The sequence below is a fragment of the Carettochelys insculpta genome, chromosome 5, assembly GCF_033958435.1.
Source record: "Carettochelys insculpta isolate YL-2023 chromosome 5, ASM3395843v1, whole genome shotgun sequence".
In the NCBI taxonomy this organism is placed as follows: Eukaryota; Metazoa; Chordata; order Testudines; family Carettochelyidae; genus Carettochelys; species Carettochelys insculpta.
Window position 1 is genome coordinate 99,361,401 of NC_134141.1, and position 20,794 is coordinate 99,382,194.

Below are 20,794 nucleotides of genomic sequence, written 5' to 3' on the forward strand. Positions count from 1 at the left end.
TAGACGTTATTCATCGAAATAGCCTATTTCGATGTCGCAACATCGAAATAAGCTATGTCGAAGTTGGGTGCGCGTGTAGACGTAGCCCCCATGGTGCAGATTTAACTCATGTACCTGGGTATTTTAAAGTGCTTGAATGTTCACATTTTATGTGTGACTGCCTTGCTTGTGCTGGCTCCTCTCTTGCATTTCCCTCTTAATTTCTCCCTCTTTTCATATCAAACCATTGTTGAAAAATCTATCTAGAACAACTAACTTTCACATACATTAGACAGAAAATGTGTTTTGCATTCCCTTTCCATCTGAACTATTAACTGGCCAGTAATTTTAGAACAGAATCAGCTGTGATATTTCTTTACATAGTCCCTCTTCAACCATAACTGACCAGTGCTTGCTGTCACATGTAAGCAGAAGAGACTTCTTTGCCCCTTTCCCACAAAGGTAGTACGAAAGACCTCTATACCAGTCTATTAAACTTAACCATGGCCTGAAATGGCACAAACTGACAATCATGCAAGAATTAAATGGAAAATTTAACACTGCAAATATTTTGTGAATATACATCTCTTTTGAATGGGATGAGAACTTTAGAGAGACTGAAAATCCTTTGGTTGTACCCTTTTTATATCCTATTATTTCACCCAGCCTACGGGCGTTTTGTTGTTACATCTAAATTTTTATATAATGGTGGGATTTTGTTGTAAAGGTGCATCACTGGTCAGTCTGTTTAGTAATCATTACATGAATAGTCTCATTGAGTTTCATAGTCTTGCTTGCATAAATAACTATTGCTCACAGAGTTTCAGGATTTGGCCTTTGGTCCTTTCAGACATCTGATAAAATACATATGACCTTTTGTGCTGTTTGCGTTTTAATGCACGTTGGTGAGCTTAGCTACTTGGTACACACAGTATTGCAATATCTTAAATTTAAACCTTTTTTCTGCAGTGGGTTCCATGAAACCAGTACAGTTCAACTTCATAAAGTTCTGCCTTTACCAAGTTCATTCATCTGTCAGGGCTTGTGTCCATACAGGACTAGATGACGCTATTGGGCAGTTGGGCCTTTGCTCTGTGGGCTGGTTCCTTCCCTTGTCTGTAAGGCCAGCCTGTTGCTGTAACTGGAATTTAGGGTTATCCCATTTAATGACATACCGTAGCTAGGAAATGCTTCTCCTACCACAGCCTCCAGTGAGGCAGTGGCAGGTGTCATCCCATAGTGCTGATGTGGTACTACAGCTCTTGAGCTCTTTGAAAGAAACCTTCAGAAGTCTAGTCCCTCAATCATCACTCCAAATGGACTCTGAGGTGTTCGGTTCATGTGGCAAATAAACAACTTACAGAGCGTTTATCCAACTCTAGCTTCCAGAGCTCAGTGATGAGGAGCTGCACAGCAAACTTCTGATTTTAGCAAGCTAGCTGGAGCAGAGCTAGAGTACGTCTATCCACCATTAGCCGAAGGCACCCTCCAAGTAGCTGTGTACATATATTCTCATTCTGCAGGTGTCCCCAGTGCCACTGTCAATTTGACTTGGGGCTGTAAGGTAATTAGGACTAGAGAGGATGAAACTGACTGCCTAATGTTGCATTTTGTGGTTGCCAAAGATTTATGGGTATTCTCAACTGCTGAAGAGCACAGGAGGCACAAAAGTATTCCACATGCCAGAAGCTGCCACAGATGCCAAACTGTAAGGAACTGAGCCCTGAAAGATGGCATAGCCCATAATGAAGCAAATTATTCAATAAATTAAATGCATTCATATTTTTAAAAACTTACATTCACTGTTGTAATGTTAAGTGCCTGAGGGAATTAATACAAAGGTGTACAGAGTTTCACAGTGTAACACTTAACAATTTGGCAACCAAATGATTATATCATTCATTTCTTAAGTCACGTACAGCTGCTTGAATTTAAATTTCCACTGTCCTTTAAATCTAATGAATTTCCACTTAACTTCAATTGGTATATGATGAAGAATTTTTTCTTTTAAGAATATCTTCCAATGAATTAAATATATGACCTTAAAACGTACGCTTGAAAAATTAAGCAGGACTGTTATTCAGTAGTACCTCATGACTGAGTTTTAACGAATATCGCTTTTCTTAGAATAAAACAGTAAGCATATTATATAGATACATGGAAACTGGTATATGTACTACATGCAGGACAATCACTAAGTCCTGTATAGTATTTTTTATCTCAGATTGTATTATCAGGGTGATATTTTCTCCATCACTACGTAACTACATCTGTTAAATTTTGCCTTCGGGTCCTAATATTTATTATTGGCATCATTATTATTAAAATAATACGTCATGAAAACATTTTGCACTATATGACAGAGCAAAGATAATTTAACACATTTATTATTTAATTTGAGTTAAATTATGTTCAACAGGAATTTTAATCAAAATATAACAAGTCAAATGTTATCTTCATTAAAGTTAAAAGCAACACTCTCATTAACTGTGCAGGATTGTGCCTCAAGAAATTGTTCTGAGCATAGGCAGCTGAAAATTCAAAAACACTACAAAACAGAGCTCAACTCATCACTGCTAGCTCATAATGCTCACTCTCTTTCCTTTAGTTGATATAAATTCCTCCCAGAAAATCTGTAGTTTATGACTGTTTGTATACCTTGTGATGGAGATCCTGCATAGAGACCCATGTATAACACGTCAAAGATGCCAAAATACAGCTAACTAGTTTCTATTCCCTAAACTCATGCTGCTGATTGCCAATTTTCTGTCCTTTTTCCAGGCACAGAACTCACAAGAATTTTACCCAATAAAATGATGTACCTGAGAGATACTGCATTAGGTCCATAGATCTCTCTCACTGCTGTCAAATCAGCTTCCAGCTGTGGGTGCTTGTGAAGTTCTCCATCATAGCTTACCTGTGAAAAATGTAATATGGTAGGTGTTTTTATTTTATTTTTTCAAGTGCTAACATTTTCATACCATTCTGAGTGCTAATGTGCAGGTGTTACTGAAGTTGTTTGGTGAGTTTCTTCTTGTCTTTTCTGTTCTATTGCTCCATATTCCATTGATGGTATATTTACCATATTACTGTACCAAAATACCAGTTGCTGTTAGTGCCATATGGAAAAAGAAAGGGAAAAAATGACAAGTGATTTTTGTGAAAAAGTGAAGACTTCACTTTCAATACTTCCTTTTCGAAGCTAAAGTGAATTTGTAGGTGAGTGATTTAGCATCTTAACATTTGAGTAATTTCTTTCTCCCCCTCTCCCCTGAGGTAAAAAACAAATTGGCTGTGCTATGAGAGGAGAAAATTGTTTTCAAAAGTTGTGTAAATTTGGAAAAATTCAGACAAAGTTCAAATACTGGCAGAGCCACGTCACTGTCCTCCTTCAAATTCCTCCTTAAAACTCTCCTTTGGCATGATGCCTACTAAGAACCTGCTAGACTGCTGGCATGCTGAGACCAATTTATCATACTGACCAGTGTTGTCTCATTGTTTCCTTGTCCTTTCCCTTCTGTCTGTAGTTATATGTTTTATCTTGGCTTACATATAGATAAAACTCTTTGTTGCTTTCATAGATGGTTTAGCACAAGGAAGTCTTGGTCTCTGACTCAGATCTCTAAGCGTCAGAGTAATACAAGTAGCAGAAGTGGTGATACTACTCGTAATAATAAATATCTCTTCTGGAAAAGTCCTATGACATTTAATAGTGATGAAATCTAGTGGGTTCTAAACAAACTACTTAAACTCATAAGCTGCGTCTACACGTGCACGCTACTTCGAAGTAGCGGCACCAACTTCGAAATAGCGCCCGTCGCGTCTACATGCGTCGGGCGCTATTTCGAAGTTAACTTCGACGTTAGGCGGCGAGACGTCGAAGTCGCTAACCTCATGAGGAGATAGGAATAGCGCCCTACTTCGACGTTCAACGTCGAAGTAGGGACCGTGTAGACAATCCGCGTCCCGCAACGTCGAAATTGCTGGGTCCTCCATGGCGGCCATCAGCTGGGGGGTTGAGAGATGCTCTCTCTCCAGCCCCTGCGGGGCTCTATGGTCACCGTGGGCAGCAGCCCTTAGCCCAGGGCTTCTGGCTGCTTCTGCGGCAGCTGGGGATCTATGCTGCAGGCACAGGGTCTGCAACCAGTTCTCAGCTCTGTGTATCTTGTGTTGTTTAGTGCAACTGTGTCTGGGAGGGGCCCTTTAAGGGAGCGGCTTGCTGTTGAGTCCGCCCTGTGACCCTGTCTGCAGCTGTGCCTGGCATCCCTATTTCGATGTGTGCTACTTTGACGTGTAGACGTTCCCTTGCTGCGCCTATTTCGATGTTGGGCTGAGCAACGTCGAAGTTGAACATCGACGTTGCTGGCCCTGAAGGACGTGTAGACGTTATTCATCGAAATAGACTATTTCGATGTTGGCTGCACGTGTAGACGTAGCCATAGTGTGAAATCTTGGCCTCATTTAAGTTATTTTTATTTACTAGGTATGTAGACTCTCCATGTCAATATTTCTACAGTCTAAAACCACTTCATTTTAAAAACAAAAATATAAACAGAAAAAGTCACGAGACAAAGAAATCAATCACCTAAATATAATTAATTGGGGATATAGTAGGTACTTTTCCAAAGCACCTAAGTGTCTCAGAACTCAATACAACCCATAGTCCTAAGTCACTTTGCTATTTTTACTGATAGCCTACAATATATAAACTGTACAGAGAAAGTGAGATGACCTAAAATAATCTTCCTTCTCTATTACGTGAATAATATAGTAAGAAATATATCACTGCATAGCTCCATTGCATGCAGAAGGCAGAAACAAGCAATGGAAGTTTAAGACCACAGAACAAAACCAATAGTTTGGTTAGAATCTATGAAGTCCAAATAACTCACGTTTGTCCATACTCTATAAGAATACACAACATGTCACTATCTAGGTATCATGTATTTTCTTTTAGAAAAAAATACTGTAATCTGTTTGTTACAATCTGTACAGTGAATGCCAAAAGCTGGTATGGCCACATTGTGTCCTGTTACATAAATTTAAATCTGGACTCTACAAAAGTCAATTTCACCAGATTTGGACTAGTGAAATGAGAACAGAATTTGGCTTTGTCTCACTAAGAAAGGCAAAGAATGGAGAACCAGCATACAATTCTTTCCTTCAAATACCCATGTAGAATTCCCACAGACAACAGCTGTTGTTACACAGGCATAACTGATGGCACAATGGGCCCTTGATTTGTAAATCATATGCAGGATTCTAATTCTGAAATTCGGCAATCTCTATCAAGTTTGACGTTTGCAGACCCACATTTGAACCACATTAAACAGTACTCATCTGATCCCCATTTATAAGTTAAAATTAGCCATTGATAATTTGACCACATCTGGAAATCATGTAAGAATCTGAAGCTCACCTGAAACTCATCAACACAGCAGCAGCGAAAGATGACCAGATGTACGCAGAACATTTAAGAAAGGGAGGGATCTGAGCTAGTATATCACTATGTTATATTATTCTTGTTGAAGATGGACAGCACAGGTCTGGAAGGAGTCTTGCTGCTATCCTCTGTGCAGCAGAAGCTAGAACCGTAAATAGGAAAATGGGAAACAGATGCCACTGCTGGGGAGCTAGTGTTTTGATGAGTCAGACAGAATCAGTTTTCAGGGACAGCGTAAGGTGAGGGTAGCAGGACTGCCTCCTTACACCCTTCATCCTCAAGAAGGAAAAATATAACTAGGATCCATCACTCTCAAGTTGCTGACATAATTGGAAGCTCATCCTTTATTTTTGCATGTTAGATGAGGGGAAAAACTCTCTTATTTTTTCAAATAAAAATTCTGATATACTCCAGAGTCACTTACATAATGTAAATTTTGAGATGATACACTGATGATTATAGAGTCCTGCATTGTGAACAGAGAAGGGTGGGTGCTCATCCTGTGGACTGCAACATATTAGACTCGATCTTTTTCTTCCTAATGTATCACATTCCAGAAAAGTCTGTCCAGAATAACATGTGGGTTGCCTGGCTCCACCAGTACAATGCTTCCTCATGTAAGTTTTGATATTGGATGTCTAAGGGCTGGAAAGGGCAGCAAATGCTGTGTTTTTCTACTGGCAAGAAGGAACACCAAATTAGGCACACCTCATAAAAGGCAGCAGTGTCCAACAGGAATTCAAAGATTGCCACACTTGTGGTTGTCATCTTTCCATATTCACCACATTATATTATACAAAACTTAATAAAGCCAGGTGCTCCCAGCTCCCCCGCACTCTAAATAAATGCCCTCCACCTCCCTCAGTGCCAGGCACCCCCAATCCTCTCCCCTACCCTAACTGAATGCCCTCCCCTAGAGCCATGCAACCTCAGCCTCCAACCCTGCCATGCTACTTCAATGCCAGTGATTTACCAGAGCCTCTGAGCCACCATGCACTTCTCCCATCAAGCAGTGTGGAGTGTGCACTTTGCAGGTGGACAGAACTCCCTGCATGCAGCTCTCAGGAGGGGCCATATTTAAAGGCTCCAACGGCCATATGCAGCTCAAGAGCCATGGGTTGGCCACCCCCGTATTGGCCACAACACAGTGTCCTATTCACCACACGTGGCGAGTGGCGAACGTATTGGATACCCCGATATAAGATATTTTCCATCCCTATGATACAGCCTTAGCCACATTAAATAAATATGCAGAGGTAAATGACAACTTTGACTAATAGCAAAGGTGTTTTTCTTTTCAAAACTGCATTTGCAAATTTACACAGCAAGAGCAGCATGAATAAGAACCAAAAGCAATGGTATTATTGTTTCAGCAAGAGCTGATCTGATGTTATCTTCTGCATATATACTGAGGCTAGAGATTCAAAGAAAGAGCTCACAAAGATTCTCACAAGTATGAGAGATAAAGGTCCCAAAAATAAAAAGTCTGATAGGTTTGACTATCCAAAAGGCTTGGGGTTAGACAGTCTCAGCAGTTTGGATGATTTAGTAAAGTAGTTCCTAATTTAGGAAAGTAATTCCTAAATCCCATTTCAAAGAGGACTACATCAAAGTACATTTACGAACTGTGTGTAAGCAGTACAAAGACGGACTGCAGCAAGCTAGTAGATAGAGGTAGATTCACACCCACTTTGGTGTGAATTAATTGTTAATGTAGACAAGCCCCCAGTCCTATTGAAAATCAATAGAACTTAGATGCCTCAGTAATTTAGATACGTTTAAACTGTTATCTTTTGGAAAACTTACGCACAGGTGATGCAAACCTTTCCACTATGACCAAGACACTATGAGCATGTCTACAAGTACAGCGCTGCAGCTGTACTACTGTAGCACATCTGGTGAAGATGCTGCATACCAGCAAGAGAGCTCTGCTGTCAGCATTATAAATCCCATCTTCAGGAACAGCAGAAGCTATGCTCGTGGAGAAGTTCTTTGCACACACGTGCATAAATTGGTGTAACTCAAGGGTGGGCAATAATTTTTATGGGGGAGATACTCCAAGATTTTGGTAACTGATCAATGAACTGCACTTTTCTATGGAGATATGGGGTCTGGGATAGAGGTTGGGTGCAAAAGGGAACTCAGTGTAGGCAACTGGAATGCAGGAGAGAATGTGGGGGTCTGAAAGGGAGTTTGGTTAAAGGAGGGGGTTGTGACCCGGAGCAGGGTATTGGGGTGCAGGATAGGATTCTGGCCTGATGGAGGGATGTAAGAATAGGTACATGGTCTGAGAGAGAGTTGTGACCTGGGGCAGTGGGGAGGAGGGTGCAGAGGATCTGGATGGTGACATGGGGCAGGGGACTGAAGTGTAGCATGCAAGAGGGGTTATGAGTACAGGAGATGATTCTGGCCTGCAGGAGGAGTGTAAGGAGGGAACCCAGAGTCTGGCAGGGAGTTGGAGTGCAGGAGGGGGAGGGGTTCCAGAGGCAGGCTCTGGCCCAAAGGTGCTTACCTAAGCAGTTTCCAGCTAGGAGCACTCTCAGACAGGTTTTCCTGCCTCCCAATAGCCCCAGACCGCTCAAAGGGGCTGGCTGTCCCATGTGCTGCAGAGGAAGGCTTCGTGCACTGTCCCAGCCCCCAGCAAATCCCTCAGCTCCTACGTCTCCAGAAACCAGCCAGTGGGAACTGAGAAATTGTGCTGCACTGTCCCTGTCACCAGCAAAGTCTCCCAGCTCCCATTGGTTGTGTTTTGGCCAATAGGAGCTGAGAGGTATTACTGGATTTGGGGCAGCGTGCAAAGTCCACCCCTATTCACAATGAAGAGATCCACTGGGAGCAGCCAGCCAATTTCAGCTGTGCTGCTCCATGCTGCAGGGGTGGGCTGCATTAGAAGGACTGGTGAGCCACATGCAGCCCATGGGCGGTATCTTGCCCACCCTTGCTGTAACTCATGTTGCTCGAAAGGTAGCTAATTCACATTTCTGTGTGACAGGGTGGATAAAAATTGATGACTTTTTTAAAAAGATGGAATTTTGATTTAAAGAATATTTTTATTTAAACAGGATTTTCTTATTTTTAATAATCAATAAAAACTAAATTTCTAATTTAAAAATAACAGCTACAACTAAAGCTTGTCACAAACATGCCACACATACACTTACTATTTCATAAAAATGAATTAATGGCTCTAGTCTGTCTAGTGTAACTACTAGCTCTTGCTTCTTGAGAGTTCTGGGCTTTCCATTTCTGTTTCTCAACAAACTAAAAATTAATGTGCAAAGAAAGACACAAGCTGGATAGGATTGTTTTTGTTCTGTGCTTCTGTGGCGGTGGACAATGGCCAAGCACAGACGCTACTTAAGACATTGTCTTAAAACAGAGAGATAATATATAGGGAAGGACAGAGGGAGCCCAGAAAAGAAAAGTGGAGTGGACTAGAGAGAAACAGGAGAGACATTGTTCAGAGCACACAGAGCTTCCTATGTTCCCCAACACTTTTGCCACAGAAAAACTGCTATGGCTTCTGGGAATTTAAGAGACCCTAACAGGGAATGTTTTGAAGAAATTCATTCCCTGGCTCAAAAAGGAAAATATGCCAAGTGTAAGTAGTGCCAGAAGAAGATGCAGGGCCTAGGTGTAAGAATGAAACATCATAAGGAAAATTGCTTATTGGAAAAAAATGATGTGGATGAAAATGTGGATATGGCTGAGTGGATCACCTGGTTAGTAACTTAAATAATTTACTTTGCAATACATCATTCTTCAAGACCCTCTCTATGCCATTTAGTATAAATGTGATTTGACAAGTAAATTCCCAAGCTGTTTCCTGTGTTGGATGTTGCTATAATTTTTTTAACTTAAATAATCCTCATGGCTTGTTTAATTAGTTAACTACGTTTAGACTCCATTTCTCAAATATACAATAAAGCCACTATAAGAGAAATCTAGAGTTGCCAGTTGCCACTGAGCCTATACTTTTTTGATGTCACAAATTTAAAAAATAAAGCATTGGGAAGCAGAGCATTCACATAAGCTGATAATTCTGTGCTTTGTTCACGTCTTCATTTTTTACCTTGAAGGGTGGGTGGTCAATGAAATTCATTCACAGAAGTGGAGTTATTATTTCAAGAGAAAAGCCCTCTTATTTCAACTTTTCACACATGGCAGCTTGACTGCTCTGCAGGTTTTTTTGTTTTGTTTTGTTTCTGGAAAAAAGGTGTGTTTTTATTTTCCAGAAAAAAAAGAAGTGTGGACAAGCCCTATGTCTTTTCATCAATATCACTGCCAAATTCTTTCCTCTTTTCCACTTTCTCTTTTCTCACAATCAACTCTCTCATTATTTCAGTTGTCATCATTCAGAAAAGGGAAAATTATCTTTAACCAGAAATTTCTTCTCCAGCTGTATTTATCATGTGGTTCAATGGTATTTATTAATTTCTAGAAAGAGAACCAGACAGAGACCAAATTAGTCAAAACAAAAATGGACCATCTTTCGATAATTCAAGGACTTTTGAAAAACAGAAGTTGTGGAACCAGAAATTAACAAATCAAAATTGGTATTTCAGATATTAGGTATAATCAACAAACAAAATAATTAAGGGAAGGGCTATTCTACCAGTTACTCCTGGTTTGTGGTTGGAAAAGATAAAGCCTTTGGGAGAAGAACACAGAAGGACAGATGGAGGCTACTGACATGAAAGTCACCATCAAGAATGCTACCTTCAGTATCTCCCCAGATATTCTTCGTCCTTATCCTGATGGCCAAAAAGAGGGAAGCAGACAACTTTGCCATGCCATGAGAGCTGCAGCACCACTTGGGATGACATAGGACAGCAGCAACAACAGCTGCTCCAGCTCATCTAAACTAACTTCCACTTTTACCTTTTCTGATACATCTAAGTGACTAGGTTTTTATTTTTTTCCTTTTAAAACACCTTCCATATAAAGGGAAAGGGAACAAGAAATGTCATCAAAATGAAAGCTTTGCTAAATATTTTACATTTAAAATGCTTCAACTGTTTTCCTTTCATTTCTGTATATTTAATAAAAACTTAAAAGGCTTTTTAATGGTATGTCTGCTATCATATCACATGGCTCCGGGTACCAAACTCCAGAGTGTTTGATGTCAGTCAGTAACTGCTTATGTTAACATGTAAGGCCCATTTATTCCACCTAAATTAACATAACATTTCCTTAGCAACCTTCTCTATTACTTGTCCTCCTATTTACTTACTTCATTCATTTCACAATTCTTCTATTGCCTTAATTCTTCATGTCTTTTCTTTTCTAGACAAAACTCTTTTCTCTTTCTGTGGGCACGTCTTCAATATGGAGCTAAATCAGTGATGCTGCCAGCAATGCAGCAGGTCTGGTGAAGACAAGCTACACAGATGGGATAGTGCTTTCCTGCCAATTTTGGCACTTCACCTCATAGAGAAGTGTAAGGTAAGTCAGTAAGACAACAGCTCCCACTGACGCAGCACAGAGTAGACACAGCAGTAAGTGGATCTAGCTATGTCAACTTCAGTTACATTATTCACACAACTGAAATAATGTAATTTAGATAGATTTACCACACTAGCGTAGACCATGCCTGACTCCCATTTTATATCCCATCTCATACCTTCTCTCTTTTCCTTTCATTACTACACTTCCAATGATCTCTTGCCTTCTTCTCTTTGCTTACCCAATATTTTGTAGTCCTTCAGGACAACTACAGCTGTTGATTTTTTTGTTTTCTAGTGAACTCTGTATTTTATTCCTGTCTCTCTCTCTGTTGTCTTTCCATGGAACAAGGGTGCTACATAAATAGAATGTAATGTTACCAGTTCAAGCACAATCCATGCAAATATTGACCAAAAAACTATTTAACAGCCATTCGGTAATCTTATGGGTGATTCAATGTTCTCAGCCTGATTTCTGGAGACCACATGCTTATGTAACAAAACCATCCCCCATGAACACAATTTGCATTTTTGGCCCCTCCTTTGATGATTTTCAGACACTCAGGCTATGTCTAGATTGAAGAGATCTGTCGGCAAAATATATGCAAATTGTGCAATGTATTTTCAAATCCTCTGCCGACAGTTCTGCCAGGAGAGACTCTCTTAACATTTGGCCTGTCTACTTGGGTCCAAATGTCGCGAAAACCCCCTCTACCGACACCTCCCTTCTTCCTCATGGAACGAGGATGACCAGGATGTCAGCAGAAAGCTCCCAGAGTGGCAGACTTTTGTCAGAAAGCCTGCTATCTAGACATAGGCTAAGTGTCGACAGAGTATCCTCATCAAACACCCCACTGACCTCTCAAAAGTAATAACTACAAAGGAAACATTTTCTTCTGAAGGAACAAGGAGGAAAGACACAGATACATATTTTTTTAAATCAGTATCTCTTTAGGTGAATTGACTACCAAGCTCAGGAAGAAGAAAATGCATTATAGTCTAGATCATAAAAGTTTTGTAGCTACCATTTTAGTATTAAAATGCAATGCTGTTATTTTTACCAGATGACAACCACATAACAGTTTGCAGACCTATTTTGTGTCCATTCATGTCAATAGGATATATGCTTTATAGAGTGAACAGTTATTCTGGAAGCTATAAAATAGATACCATCTTCAAAAACGACCAAGTTACAATCAATGTTCTTGTCCTTACAACTGCACAAATTTAAAAACTAATAAAAAGCAAAATAAATCATCTCAGAAGCCTTCAAATGGCATGGTTTACAACTTTAAAATTACTGGGAAAATGTGTGCCCTTACCTGTCCCCCATAATAAAACTCTTCAGAATCATTATCTCCTTCAGAATCTTCTTCAACTGCACTATTGTGCCTCGATTCCTGATTCAAATAAATAAGTGTCAGCAAATGAAACAGGAGAATGACATTTGCATTTCTTTTTTTCGTGATTATGTATGTAACAAATAAACACATGGTTTTGTTAGAGTTTCTGTTAGTGACTTCTCGGCGAGAGGATCATGGGCCTGATTCAACCAATGAATGGAAAAATTCAATCATGTCCCTATAGATAGGGCTCTATCAAATTCATGGTCATGAACTCTGGTCTCTTCTCCCTCCTCCCTCTCCTACCAACCCCCCTGCACCAATGAAATTTGGTCTTTTGTGTGCTTTTACTCTATACTCTACAGATCTCATGGGGAAGACCAGTGTTACTCAAATTGGAGGTCCTGATGCCAAAAGCAGGTGCAGGAAGATCTGCAAACAATATACAATCAATATACAATCTGCCAAAAATCAGCTATTGCTCACACTGCCATAAATAAGACCACCGACTTTAACAAGATTGTCAGTGTTCACATTAATGAGCACTAAGCTCTGAAGCAAATGTTTGAAATATATGGTCATATGCATAACACCAGGTTGGGAGACAACTATTCTGTGACCAACTTCTCTCGACACCACTGCACTTCCGAGGCAGAAAGAGTCTATGTTATGGAGAAGGTTCAGCGGTCCCAGATGGATAACACTGTGCATATCTTTTACCAGCCTCTTTGCGAAATTACAAATTCTTTGTGTACACCTGGAGTGAAATCCTGATGCCTTTGGTGTCAATGGCAAATGTCTCATTGACTTCAGTAAGGCCAGAATTTCACCAAGGTGTTTATTTTAATAAATTAAAGGAAAAAAATTAAGTTATACTCTGTAGTTTGTTACTCTACCTTCCCATGAATATACATAAGAGGATTACGTTAATAAAGAAACACCATACCTCTCCATTTTCCCTTTGTAATTTTGATTTTATAGATAAGCAACAGTTAACATCACTGGTTTTTCTTAATTCTAAAAAAATAAAAAATGAAATGGAAAATCATTAGTAGCCTTAAGAAATCTAAAACAATTTTGTTTATGCAATTAAAAAACAGAACTGAAATAAGTTTAGTAGTAGTCATAGCATTTGTATTACTATAACACCTAGATGCCTCAGTCATGGACAAGGATTTCACTGTATTACGTGTTGTACAAATGCAGAACAGACAGTCCCTGCACCAAAGAGCTTACAATTTAGCAAGATAAAAACAAGAAGTCAAGATGTCTCAGGCATCCATGATTCTACAATAAAAAATACTACATAAACTGAGTTTCCCACTCACTTTTGTTACTTGTAAACTAGATTTAAACTACCACACTTATGGTAGTGTGTAGACCAGAGGATCTACACATACAGGGGCTCGCTGCAGTATATGGCAGGCTGCATCCACACCTGGCACTATGGTGTGTGTTTGTATGCCATAGTAAAAGGCTTCGGCGAGCATGAAGACAACAGGGAAAGGCTCTGGCAGAGGAGAAGCAGCAGAACATGAAAAGAGCCATGCAGATTTCCCTGGGAGGCACTGCTTGGTAGTGGAAAGAGCCATGCAGGGTATATACCCTAGAGATTCAGGTTTGTAGGACATTCTATTGTACTTGTCCAAGCCATGCCTCACAGTCTACACAGCTATTTATAGCCCTGGTAGCTAGGTTTGCAGTGTCTGTACACTACATGTCACTGTAACAGGGAGCCATTTTAAATTTCTTCTATGCTGGAATGTTACAGGATGACAGCTGAGATATTGCTTTAATTGGATTTTACATCAGAGCCAAAGAATAAAGAAATTGGCAAAATAATGTTATTCCATTTTCTTTCGGGGCACAAATGTTTGGTTTGATATTTAATATAACATTTCGCATAGTAATTCAAAAATATAACAAATGCATCCTTGAAAAATATATCTTAAAGGTCTAATTCAGATCTCAAAGATCAAATTAGTTGAAATGTCAGAATTAAGACTGCCTGTGCAGTCTTTTTGGTACTCACTGGCTCACAGTCCCCCCATCTCCAGCCCGTTTCCTTTAAGAGGCTTCCTGTCCTTTTCCAGCCAGTTGCTTTCTCAGCTAATCACTGCCTGTCCCTCACCCAATCTCAGCCTCCCCTCCTGCCTCTCATCCTACCTCAGCTCCCACTCCCAGTATTCTTCTCTCTTCCTTGCAGCTTCCAGTCACAATATCCCCTCCACTTCACCCCAACGCACCCAGTCTACTTCTGCCACTCCACTGCCACTTGTTCCCTCTGCAGTTCAATTCGACAGCTTTGCCCTCTATGCTGTCTGGGTCCTGCAGGGGAGTCACTGAGAACACAGAAGAAAGAATTTTCCTACTACCCGTTCACATGCCCAGACGCAAACTGAGCACAGCTCAGAGCTGCAGCTGTAAATAAGTCAGTCCCAGGATGCAACATGCTCATTGTGGACAGAAGCTTTGGAAAATTTAGCCAATGAGCATGTGTAAATAGGGATTTTTAAAAATTTATAACCTAGGCAAATGTGGGCAGATTTTTGTGGTGTTGGGAAAAGATACATCCCTGAAACTACCCAGCCATATTTCAAGTCTCCATACCAAAGCATGAAGTTGCTAGAGCCTTTTAAATGTAAGGATGCTGGAATTTTCTAACATGGACAGAACAATGTGCTCTTCCCTAGCTTTGTTCTCAAAAATGGCTAAACCATTTTTGCTGAAAAATTTTTAAATCATGCAGATAGCTGCCATAGAAATGTTCATCCCAAATGGTTAAAGTTTAGCAAAGTGATAAACAAATGAAAATGAGGTCTCATAAATGGAACTGCTGTGAAGACTTAACAATAGGCAAGTGTGTCCCGCTGCATTCAAACAGGAATGTTTGTGCACAGATTGCAAGCCATGAAATCAGTGAAAACACGTACTGCTTGCCAGACTGCCATATACATTATCCAAAAGAAATATTTTAGTTGCATCCATTCTGAAATATATGACCATACCCAACAATGAGCTTGTGAGGAAACTGAAAGATGCACAGCAATCCACATAGAGACAGATTTTATGCACAGGCAGTATCTTGCAGTCAACCACAGAACTTCAACTTGAGTCACAAATGATTTTTCAGTGTTACCTGTTGCGATCCTATGGAAAATTACTGGGATTGGCTCAGTTGTAACTAACACATCTTCATCATTATCTGAGCTGGATACGTATGTGTTATCTATAAAACAGAGAAAGAGTTCTTAGCATAATGGGTACACAACAAGCGCCTTATCAACACCCAATGACACCTTTAACATCCTCCCAGGTTGACACACCACTATGCTTTCATCAGTGACATAAAGGGACTACTTCCTATCTGTGGGTCACCTAAGTGTGCTGAAGTGTCTAAATATACAAAACATGTAGTGGTAGGATAAAAGAAGGGTAACTTCCTTTGGCCTGACCTTGAAACTAGCTGTTGGCGGGACGGACTCACTGTGCCACATGCAGTCCCACTGATGGCAATGAACTGGTCCACAGATGCACTTTTGGCATGGTCTTTTAACCATAAATGCATGCTGCTAATTTGGCATGATCACAGCATGCCTGTGTTAACACAACATACATAGATCAATAGCACAATAGGAAATAACATTTCCACTGTCTACCTCGGCCAATGTGAACCTCTATGGACATTTATTCACTGTCAAAGTACTCATTAATGTCTCCCACGGAAGTCATGCAGGTGCACTGTATCAATTCATATTAATGTACATTTAGTATACCATTGTTAGTAAGTACAGCTCTTTCAGAGCATAATTATCCTAATACTCTGTTACAGCTATGAAGAAATGGTTCCAAAGATCATGCCCAGTGCCATTAATGCCACTTCCAAAATATCAGTGATATTTTCATGACTTCAACAATGTACACAATGTGGAGACATTATTACTGTTTAAAATAGTTCTGGTTTCACTTACAGTTATGAAACTTTCCAGTAGCTACCACTATTGACAGTTGCCACAGCACATTGGTTCAGGGAACATCTAGCTTAACACACAGCTGTTTCCAATCATTCCAAGGTCTGTGAAGCAACTCATTCAATTTTAGGTGATGATTTCAACATAATTATTAAAGCCATGGTAGGGATGTGATACAAATAATAGAAATGCATAAAACTAATGATATACCCATACTCTCCTGAATTGTTCTTGTAATACCTACAAATTCACACACCGAGGATTCCCCTTCATTTTAATTAACACCCAAAATGTCTCCAGCCAAAATCTCTTTTGGGTTATTAAACATACTAGCAGTCTGTTCCATGATCACAGTCTATTCTGGCTCTGCACAGGCACATGGGTCCATTTCTAACAACAATTTAGCAATTTTAAGACCTTCACTCTAAAAGGTGGAATATATATTAAAAAGAAAAATATTACAAAAAGAGAATGCAGAGTCTTGTCATTTATAGTAGTTTTGACCTTTAAGACATATTATGGGCTTGATCCTGAAAGGTGCACTTCCCATGAAACAAAATACCTACGCACATGCTTAAAATTAAGAACATAAGTAGTACCATTGACTTCAAGCACATGTTTAAGTGCTTTGTTGGATCAGGGCCAGAATGTTCAGCACTTTACTGGATCAAGCTATATATTTTATACCTAACAGAATTTAGGTTGTTTTTGGATACTCGTCATTGACAGCTTTAGGCATTGTAAGCATCACAACCCCCTTCTCGCAAAACTCGTGAAGCAGGTTCTCTCACCCTGACCCGGCTGACAAATGAAGGCTGAAAAGGAGAAATGAGTGTAAAAACAATCTAACTGACAGGAAATAATTAGCAAAAAAAGGTCTAGAACACATTAATGCATTTTCAAATGTCTTCAGCTGAACCTCTGAATTCTCCTCCAACAATGATGTTTGCTTTATGCTCAGGAATGTTTCACTGTACCTGGATAATCCTCTGAGACATGTACTGAATAGGATATGCTGAAGGAAAGGAAAGAAAAAAAAAAGAAAGGTATTAATAACAATAACAGCATAAGAATTTTTGTACTCCTGTATTTTCTGACTATTTATAGATTTCTGATACCTTCCAAGACAGAAGGTAACAGTTACTTTGACAGCTTTTGAAATGCTTAGCTCAAATAATGTAAAGCCCCATTTTCAAGATTTTCTTCTGCTATAAATCAGCCCGCCTAAATCAAACTGTCTTAAACATATCATGATTACATTACAAAACGTTCTCATTATAGGAATATTTCACTGAGTCCATTAAGCCTGCTATATTTTATTTTTTTTAAATGTATACATATAGGAATAATTTCATGTGGGCATAAAACTGACTTTGGTGGCATCGTATAAGTGTAAGAGTCTGCTCAATGGCAGCTAAGTTCTGAAGCAGACTCATGGATTTATTTTTTTTAAAGTTAATACGCATCCTTATTTTACACCAAGTAATTTATCTTTGTATCATGGTGAAAGCTTTTCACTGTATAATTTTGGAACCTTTCGGAATACTTACATATAGCATATCTGAATAGTAACAGAGAAGGAGCTGTGCTAGTCTATACACTATCAAAACAGAAAAGCAGTCAAGTAGCACTTTAAAGACTAACAAAATAATTTATTAGGTGAGCTTTCGTGGGACAGACCCACTTCTTCAGACCACAACCATAACAGAACAGACTCAATAGTTAAGGCATAGAGAACCAAAACAGTAATCAAAGTTGACAAATCAGAAAAAAATTATCAAGGTGAGCAAATCAGAGAGCAGAGCGGCGGGGGGGCTTAATCTAATTCTTGACTCCCCCTCCCACCCCTCTACTCTCTGATTTGCTCACCTTGATAATTTTTGTCTGATTTGTCAACTTTGGTTACTGTTTTGGTTCTCTATGCCTTAAATATTGAGTCTGTTTTGGTATGGCTATGGTCTGAAGAAGTGGGTCTGTCCCACGAAAGCTCACCTAATAAATTATTTTGTTAGTCTTTAAAGTGCTACTTGACTGCTTTTTTGTTTTGATAGCATATCTGAATAATTCATTCAGGTGCGTGTACAGTGAAAGAGCCATGGTCACCTCAGTGTAAAAATGATGATGGGAAAAATTATAGTGCCGGTCCTTCATAAGTAGAGGTGACTCAGAATGCATAGGGCTTTCAGGATCAGGTCCTTCAATTAAAGACATCTGCAGGCCAGATTCTGCAAAATAACTATAACCACATTTTGGTCCTGACCCAGAGCCCTTTGAACTAAATGGGAGCCTTGCAACTATGATTTAGTCCTAGTGGAGATTAGGACAGAGAACAGAAGACAGATCTATGCATAAACCATCAAAAAGGGGAAAGAGGTAGAGATGCTTGGAAAAAAATCTAACTGAGAGACTAAAATTAAATGATGTCACACTGGAAAAAGCAATTTAAAGAGGCAGATGTGTTGACAAGATTACAAATAAATAAACATTAAAAAAGTAAGGGATATTTATCTGGAGTAAAAGAGATCTGTCACTTTTTATTACAAAAACTGCCAACTTAGTTTAAAGACTTAAAAATTTGTAGGAAAATTTTATGTTTCTTACAGATTTTGGGGAGATGGGTTAGTTCTGATATTCAAAAATAAACAAAAAATTAATTAAATTCAATGCCAACAGTGGCTACCCTCCGTTTAAAGTATGTATTTTCTGAGCTTGCAGGGGAATTTGTGCCATCTTCTTCAGAGGGGCATAATAATGTATGCTACAGCACTCAGAGGCACTAATGCCATATATAGCTCCCACTGAGGCAGTTTGCCTCCACACAGGCCCTTTACTCAGTCTGTACCTGTCATGCACAACTGCACTCACAGTCAGAGAACACGAAGCTGTTCATTTGAGCTTGTGGAGAGAAGCAGTGCAATTCTCACGCTTATAAACTAGTTCAACTTCTGAAAGAATGTTTATAAAACTGAATTTGTTTCTCATTTCTTTGTATGAAAAGCTGCATTATTTTTGATGAACTAATGGAAAGTTACTTCCTACCGACTGTACATCTGCTATATTTTAATCAAACCTTTAAAGCAATCTGAGACTTCAACTCTCTCTCTTAAAGGGCTTCGGCTCAGTCGTCACTATTCAACCAATTTCCAACTGGTTTCAAAGGGAGTTTTCAAAAGGAGCTTTGGCTAAGTGAGGATCTGAGCATCTTAACAGCCACTGACTTCAAAGAGCATAGTGGATGTTTAAGCACTCCACAGGATTGAGTCTTTAGAGAACAAAAAATTCTCTATAAAAATGGTGGGGTATCTGGAGGTAAATCTGATCTCCCCACAAGAGCAGCTGTGCAGGAAAAGAGGAAGTCCTGTCCCTTCCCAGCACATCCAGAACCATATCAGACCCACCTCCAAGAACCTCCACAAGCTGCAGGGAGATGTACACCTGATTCCTTCAGAACCCCGATGGCAGAGCAGAACTGAGGGTGGCAATCCCACAATCCCCACACAAAATTGTTGTGACCTCCCCCACATAACCCCTTTTTGGGACAGGATTCCCATAGCTCCAACACCATGAGAACTGTGAAACTGACTAATATTGAAGCCTATGACCATAAAATTGATTAAAATGGACCATGAACTTGGTAGCCCCTATTTATACCAAAATAACTTATTTCCCTTCTCATATAGGCATAAGCAAATATACAAGGAAACTATTGCATCTGGATGAGGAAAGTTGCATCCCTTTACAAAAACAGCATTGTTAAAATGGTACTAGTTTTGGGTACAGGCATGGGTTTAGTGAGGATACTATCTCAGAATCATTCAGCACATTCCTGTGACAGACACCAGCTCTTATGTAGAAGACATCCTCAAGCAAATACATTCCTTGACCTTCAAGCTCAGAACAAGACTTATAATAGAAATACTATTACCCAACATTTGTTATTTTGCAGAAAATATTAAGGTATCATATGCGAAGTTAGAGTGAGATGTCATGTTTCACTGCTTATGATAAATTAAACTTCTTAGTGCCTAAAATAATGTCCACATTTATAGTTGCACGTCTGGTTAAATGATTACTTTATGCAGGGTATGCTTTGTGCAAATGGTTTTAAATGGATAAATGGTACTAGTTCTCCATTTACAAAGATTATTCTGAAAATCCTTATCTGTATAGCAGTGTCTACACATGCAAATAAATTCGAAATTCCCGGTCCCCTTTCGAAAGAACGTGAGGAGTGTCTACACATACCATGCATTCTTTTGAAAGAAAATCAGAGGAATCAGTTGCAGATTTTGAAATCCCAACCCCGATCCTGTATTAGGAAGAGCATCCCACTCTGAAATTTTTTTTTCAAAAGAATATACATGTAGATGCTCCACGACCTGCTCTTTTGAAAGACGAGTCCACCATGGTGCAGCCAGCTGGAGCACAGAGATACCCTGGCCTGCAGCAGTGGGGCTCTATGATCTCTGCATCTGGCTGATCTTAAAGTTACACAGACCCAGAAACCCCGTAGCAGGAAGCTGAGAGCATGCTAGCAGCAAAGGCACAAACTGCTTGAAGCATGCCTTCACAGACGCCCGCAGAACATTGCTACCCAGCAATGGACAGTGGCCG

General features: G+C 39.6%; 1 protein-coding gene across 2 annotated transcripts in view; it reads right to left on the minus strand.

The window, feature by feature from the left end:
• Nucleotides 1-20,794, minus strand: part of PARP8 (poly(ADP-ribose) polymerase family member 8) — a 151,129-nt gene that overhangs the window by 69,182 nt on the left and 61,153 nt on the right. For both annotated transcript variants that reach the window (XM_074994296.1, XM_074994295.1), the window contains exons 3-7: nucleotides 17,158-17,195; nucleotides 15,349-15,438; nucleotides 13,156-13,226; nucleotides 12,189-12,266; nucleotides 2,802-2,896 (exon numbers count right to left, since the gene is read on the minus strand). In XM_074994296.1, the coding sequence (XP_074850397.1) occupies nucleotides 2,802-2,896; nucleotides 12,189-12,266; nucleotides 13,156-13,226; nucleotides 15,349-15,438; nucleotides 17,158-17,195 (372 nt within the window). The remainder of the gene's footprint in view (nucleotides 1-2,801; nucleotides 2,897-12,188; nucleotides 12,267-13,155; nucleotides 13,227-15,348; nucleotides 15,439-17,157; nucleotides 17,196-20,794) is intronic.